This window comes from Bubalus bubalis, chromosome 23 (assembly GCF_019923935.1).
Source record: "Bubalus bubalis isolate 160015118507 breed Murrah chromosome 23, NDDB_SH_1, whole genome shotgun sequence".
Taxonomy (NCBI): Eukaryota; Metazoa; Chordata; class Mammalia; order Artiodactyla; family Bovidae; genus Bubalus; species Bubalus bubalis.
Window position 1 is genome coordinate 35,215,573 of NC_059179.1, and position 7,040 is coordinate 35,222,612.

General features: G+C 43.9%; 1 protein-coding gene across 1 annotated transcript in view; it reads right to left on the reverse strand.

Annotated features, from left to right (window-relative positions):
- ABLIM1 (actin binding LIM protein 1) overlaps positions 1 to 6,662 on the reverse strand; it is a 329,328-nt gene extending 322,666 nt beyond the window's left edge. Inside the window, exon 1 of the mRNA XM_044935300.2 lies at positions 6,444 to 6,662. Within this exon, the coding sequence (XP_044791235.1) occupies positions 6,444 to 6,456 (13 nt within the window). The 5' untranslated portion in view covers positions 6,457 to 6,662. The remainder of the gene's footprint in view (positions 1 to 6,443) is intronic.
- Between the last annotated feature and the right edge of the window lie 378 nt (positions 6,663 to 7,040).

Sequence of the window (7,040 nt, forward strand, 5' to 3'; positions counted from 1 at the left end):
ATACAGCTGTTCATTTGATGATGTTTATAATGAACTCTAAGGAGGTTGAATAGATGTCTATAGGATGGATGGATGATATTCCAAGAGACTGCTGCTTTACCAGGGTGAAATACTAATCACTCACATTCTTTTTCATTTGGCTACTGAACAGTCAGAAACCAGGGATTAAGCAGATAATGGCACCACACAGTTCAGGACTTAAAAAGTAGCTTTCCCTTGTGAATGGAGCAACAAAATGTCTAGTTGTATCGAATGATCAGTACTACCTATGCTAATAGACTTTAAGGGTGAATTAAGTTAGAGAAGAACCTGAATCTACAGGCTCATAAAAAAAGAAACATTTCTCCCATAAAAGATGATGAAGACTAATTTACGATCTCAAAGAGATTATTTCATAAATTTTACAAAATTTCATCTCCCATTTTAAAGGGCACTCTGAATTAGTGCTGTTTTGTTCCCCTCTAGAACTGAGGGAACTAGTAATGTGCGTGTAAAAATAGGATCACTTAAGAATACACACCTCCTGGTCCTGGAAGACGCCACACACTGTGGAGCAACTAAGCCTGCCCATGTGCCACAACTACTGAGCCTGTGCTCCAGAGCCCTTGAGCTGCAACTCCTGAGCCCACGGCCACAGCGGAACCCCACACATCCTAGAACCCATGCTCCACAACAAGAGAAGCTACCGCAATGAGAAGCCTGCACACGGCAACTAGAGAGCAGTCCCTGCTCGCTGCAACTAGAGAAAGCCCATGTGCAGCAATGAAGACCCAGTGCAGCCAAAATAAATTATAAAAAACAAAAAACTAATTCTCTCATGTAAAAAAATATATATATTTATTGAGCTGGAACTCATTTAAGCGTGGAAAATGACTTCCAGAAGTGCAGTGTGCTGTTTTATTTTTTTGAATACCAAAATGTATAATGGCTAAACTTGGCTTTCAAATATATTGTCCTTTTATTTCAGTTCGATAAATTGCTGAGAGTTCTGGAACTCAAAGAGAGGAAAAGCTCTAGCTAATTCAGGCGAGAAAATCAGTCCCCCTATAACACCAAACAAGCCAGTGCACAAATCATCTTAGTGCATTAATCATTGCAACATCACCATGAAAGAAAGTGATAAAGGTTAGAGGGATGCAACTAGAGGTATAACAGAGAGAGAGAGAAACTTACAGAAAGAAGTAAGAGAAAGAAGAAATGCAATGGAAGTCTCCACTTCCATTACGGATTAGCAGATTCATGTTTGTTGAGCCTACTGTAGCGTGGAAGCTGAAGAAGACATCAGCAAAGGTGAGCACAGCTCTGATTCCTGGAGTCCCTCTGTGCCCCAGGCCTATGGAAGAGCCACTGTCCAGCAGAGGGCTTGGCTAGCATGCATACTCAGTCATGCCCGACTCTTTGCGACCCCATGTACTGTAGCCCACCAGGCTCCTCTGTCTGTGGGATTTCCCAGGCAAGAATACTGGAGTGGGCAGCCCTCACCACCTCTCTGCCTTTCAGCCGGGGCTGCCTGGGACTCGGCTCACTCTGCAGCCAGAGCTGCTCATGCCCAAATTAAGACATTTGAGGCCAACCATGCCCAACCATCTCTCTCATTCCCGCAGTCGCAGTTTTGGACAAGACAGAGAAGACTCAGCCTCCCTTATTTCCTCTTCTCCTCACTCCCCCTGCCCCGCACTTCTTCCCTCCTCCTGCACACCCCTCATCCACTGCTGACATCCCTCCACCGTGCTCCCTGGAACCACACTTCCGTAAATGAAAATGTCTTCCTCATCGACCTTTCCACAAAGTGCCCACCGCACCTCCTCACCCCACTGAGACCTGGCTCCCCTCTCCCTAGCAAACATGCCATCCTGCACCTATGTGCTTTCCAGGTTGGCACACATAGAACTGTTTCTTTCATGCTTGAGTCTCCCTGGAAAGACTTTCCCTCCACCCCATCCTTTTTCATCTGGCTATAGCCATTCTCCCAGGAAAATCCCTGCTTTCTTCAGGAAGCCTCACCTGATCTCATGGTCCTCACTATCCATGGCTACGTTTTATGTCACCCCTTCATTATCATCAGAACTCTCTCTCCAGCCCACTTTCTCTCTTTCTCCCTCACGCTCATCACATCCTTTTATAAATAGCGTGTATGTATTTGTCTCCCCCACAGAACTATGAGCTCCTTGAGGGTGCATGCTGTGTCCTAGTCACTGATCGCCTGCACATAACATCTGTTTGTTGAATAAATGAAAGCAGATCTACATCACTGACTTGAATAAATAAATGAATGAATAAATGAAATGAACATTTTTTATTTATTTGATGTTCCTCTCAGTGCTGGGAAAGATTGAGGGCAAGAGGAGAAGGGGGCGACAGAGGATGAGATGATTGGATAGCATCACTGACTCAATCAATAAACATGAGTTTGAGCAAACTCTGGGAGCTGGTGAAGGACAGGGAAGCCTGGCATCCTGAGGTCCATGGGGTTGCAAAGAGGAGGACATGACTTGACAACTGAACAACAGCTCAATCTTTTAAAGTTATATCTACTTGTTATCAAACAACACAAAGACATGTTCAAAGGAAAGCCAACTCTCTCCCCTCCCTCTCCTTGACTAATGTTTTTTATCCTTGACTTTTTTTAACCACTGTTAAATGCTTGGTGTGTACTGCTCTATGATTTTCTCTATGCTCCCGGCACACACTCATAGGCATAGTTAGAGATTTTTCACAATATATAGAACTGAGATCATATATTTTATATATATATATATATATAATCTTAAAACTGCTCTTTTCACTTATAATGTATTACAGCCATCACTTCAGACTGACACAAATGGACCTAACGCACCCTTTCTAATAGTTGCTTAACAGTTTACAATATGAATGAGCCATGATTTAGTCACGCATTCTCTGATGAGTGAGCATCCAGGTTGCTCCTAGTTTTAAGTTCTAAAAACAGATAGCAAAACTGATCTAACATTGCTAGAGCATACATACTGTGAGTTACTTCTCTGCCAGTGCTATGGACTCTGCCCTCACACACCTGGATCTATTTTCTCAAGACTCAAGCTTCTGCAAAACAAATAGACTCATGAGCAATCTCTTCTGTGTATAGTGCCTGCTGTTTGTCATGTGTCTTATACTGAATAAGTATTTCATATTTATCGAACTGAACCAAAATCTAATCAGATAGAAAATGCCAGAAAGGATACATAAGAGGCGCTGTTAGCCATGCTTAATTCTGAGGATTTTGTAGGGAATAAAAATAGTGAATTTTCATTTTTAACTTAATATATTTCTGCTTGAAATTTTACTAAAATACTTTATAATTTAAATACTTAATACATCCATTAATACATTGACATATTTTGATTATACTAATATATTGATAATTTTATTGTATTACTTTCATAACTCAAAAACAGCTTTTTCCAAAACTTGCTGGATGATACAAAACCCTGAGTTAAAAGGAACAAGCTTCAATTCAATAGCCCCCAAGATGGCTGGTACATAAGAATCAACTGGATGTTTGTTTAAAAATTCAGATTTCCAGGCCTGTCTCTGAATATTCCAATTCTGTAGATCTGAAGCAGAACCCTGGTAACAGCATGTTTAACAATAGTATACTCCAGATGATTCTTTGACCCTGTTCTATCTAATGATTTTTAGAATTACCAGGAGAGCTTTTCACATAGTTTATGGATGTTTGGCCTCTACCTCTAGACTTTATAACCCATTAGACCTGGAATGAGGCACGAGAATCTACACTTTTAAAAAAAGTTACCTGGATGATTCTTCCCAAATTTAGAAACACTATTCTAAGTGCTACAATTTTCTCCAGTTTGTCAATTCAAAAATGAAGACGTGATAGCTCCATTTTGGTCTCTAGTAGCAAAAATATGACACCAAGTTAAAAGTCTTTGATGATAATATTCTCAAAGACCACAAGATCTGGAATGTCTTAGCTGGCCTTCCATGGAATTTAGGAATATCTTTTGCTAGCTTAATTTAATGAATCAAATTTTAGTACTCACCTTATATCTTAAAGAGAAAATGAATTAAAAATATTTTTGACTCTTAAATATTTTAATAAAATTATTTATTTATTAGGTTCAATTCGTTTCAGTGTTTTCAATTAAAAAAATTTTTTTACCCTTACTATAACCTACAAGTCTAGATATTAGAAATAAGCTAATATATTTTTTAAATAAGATTTATCTTTCCCACTATCTAAAGACCTTCCTAATGATAAGTTAGGTATTTAAGTGGACATAACAAAACCATAAAAGCTTATCTCTACTTTCAGGATTAGAAATGAGAGCAGATACTGAATTACAAAAGCATAGTGAAATTCGGTTCTGAAAATATTTTTCATAAAAAATAAATGGCAAACAGACATTTTTCCACATGAGCTTAATTCAGTAGCTACTATACTAGACATTCCACTAATCAGAAGTCAGACAGACCTGGATAGAAATCAGGATCCTCCATCAACCAACCGTTTGAGCTCAGGCAAGTTACATAATCTCTCAAAACCTCAGTTTATTTCACCTTGAAATGGAGAGGTATCTCTTGATTATCAAGATTATCTCTTGATTCACTGTTTGAGAGGACTAACTGATGTAATACATGTGAAGCACCTAACACATACTAAGGATGCAGTTACTATAACTTATCATGTTTTTTTCTCCCTGTGCAATATGAGTCATACTTTTAAACTGTTAAGTACAAGATTATCAACATGGAGTTTGAAGTGGAAGCAAGACCGTTGAGTGAAGATTTATGTCCAACTCCAGATCATCATGTTTGAAACCAGGTTCAAAAACAAAATCATGAACCAGGACTCAAGCCAGAGCTCTAGACAGAGAGCTTGTAATAGATGGGGCCAGAGACAAGGTGAAACTGGGGTGTTACCTAATGAACCTGATGCTCTTTCTAGGACGCACCAAGGTTTGCAGTAGTGACTTGGCTCTTCTAGTGTGCAATGTTTTGTACACTAAGGGCTCTGAGTGGTACAAACTGCATCAGAGATGGACTCTGATCACAGAGAGTTTTACAACCTATGAGAACTAATCACATCTTCCTTGTACTTAGGACAGAACTCAGGACCAGAGGCTTCCATCTTAGAACACAATTCAGTGATTATACAGCTGGAATCACTTTGAAGATCCCGCATACACCCAGTCCCCTATAATCATATTTCCTCCACCCTCTTTTTTCCTTCTCTAACACACACAAATTTTAAGACATCACTAGGCAGGTAATTTCTCAGGGTCCCATATCACCTCTGTAGCCTGAGATCTACAAATGTAAATTCTATCACTCCACCCAGCTGGTACCACCCCATTTCCAGATACAGAACCAACCAACCATATTTAGCAAAGACCAGTGTGTTCAAAAAGGAGTTTAAACATCCTGGATAGAATTTATTTTATATATTATATGCCCCAGAATGAACCTTGAAAAACAGCACTGAGTTAAGCAACACATGTTATTAAATACCTAAACTCCCCTCAAAAAGCAAGGTTAACCCTTCAGTGTTTAAAAAAAAAAAAAAATTACCCTTCAACTCCTCTTAAAGCTTCAGGGTATCAAAAGGGGTGATAATTCTTGCTTTGCAAATATACTTTCTAAAAATAATCAGTATTTGCCTTAAAGGCTTACGGCAAAGCGACCGAGTCACTTCGTTTTCATTGCTGGCAAGCTGCACAATGACTTGATCTCTTTAATATTTCACTCATAGTAGCAGCCACTGAGCTATGACTAACCCACTCTCTCAGCATCACCACTGGCTCCAGATGGTAAGGAAGGAATACATTCCCTTCACTCTGGCCTGAAAAGCAATTCTGATTTTTTTTTTTTTTTTTTTTCGCCCAGTTTCACCTGCCATAAGCGTAATGGTTTCACTCCAGGAAGAAACTCTCTGGGGGTGAGGGGAGATGCATGTACAGAGGAGCACAGGTAGGGAATTTACTTTTTTTTAATAGGGTGTAAGCACTGCAGCTTTAAATCGTACTGCATCAAGCCCTGGATACCTTCCATAATCAAGCTGCAAAATGGTAACAAGAAAGGAGGAAAAAAAAAAACCTCTTCCTCCCTCCCGGCTAGCCCTCCAGGCCGCTGCGGGCAGCGGCGAGCCCATCCCCCAAGCCCTGCCAGCCCAGACGTGCAGCTAGTACAGGTGAGCCGGACACCGACCTTGGCCCTCAGACTTCGCCCACATCCGGGGATCAAGGTCAAGTGCGAGGGCTTCCTTCTACCCCCGCTTCACTCTCCCCCTCCCCAACACCCCCCCACCACCACCATCCCCCGCAGCCCAGAACCCAGGGATCCGATGCCAAAGTTTCACGCCGGGTTGGGGCCGGCGCGGCTCTCGCAGCCCCCAGCCCTCCTGCACCTGCTGGGCCCGGCTGTGGGGCTCTGTGGACGGCGCCCACCTGGTCCCCACTCACCCCTGGCGGACATGGTTCAAGCAGCAGGAGCCGGAGCCGGGAGGGCGGCGGAGACACCCACCAGGGGGTGGGGAGGAAAATTTCTCCGAGACGCACGAGGCGCACCCGCGGCCGCTCGCGAGCGGAGGCAGCTGGCCGCGCGGGGACGCCTCCCGCAGGACACCTGGGCGCCGGGCGGCCGGCGGGCGGGGACGCGGCGGACGCGGGGACCCGCGGGGCGCGGCAGCGCTGACAGCCCGCGGCCGGAGCTGGGCGGGGCCCGCCTCCCCGCCTCCCGGGCCCGCCCGGCCCGCCGGGTCCACCGGCCACGGGGACGCGCCGCCCGCTCCGCTGCGCCACCAGCCCGAGCTTTTGTCCCCGAGCGAGCGAGGTGCGGCGGCGTGCGGCGAGGGCTGCGGCTCCCGTCCCCGCCCCGAGCCCTTAGGAAAATAATAGTAGTAATAATAACAGTGTTGCTGTTCCAGTGCCGGTCCAGCCTCCCGCTTCGGTCTTTGAGAAAGCAAGCAGGAAAGAGCTGCTCTGCTCCCTCCCCTAAGTGATGCCCCGGACCAGAGGGGAAGACCACGGTCGCCCGCGGGGCTTGGCCCTCCGTAGGAG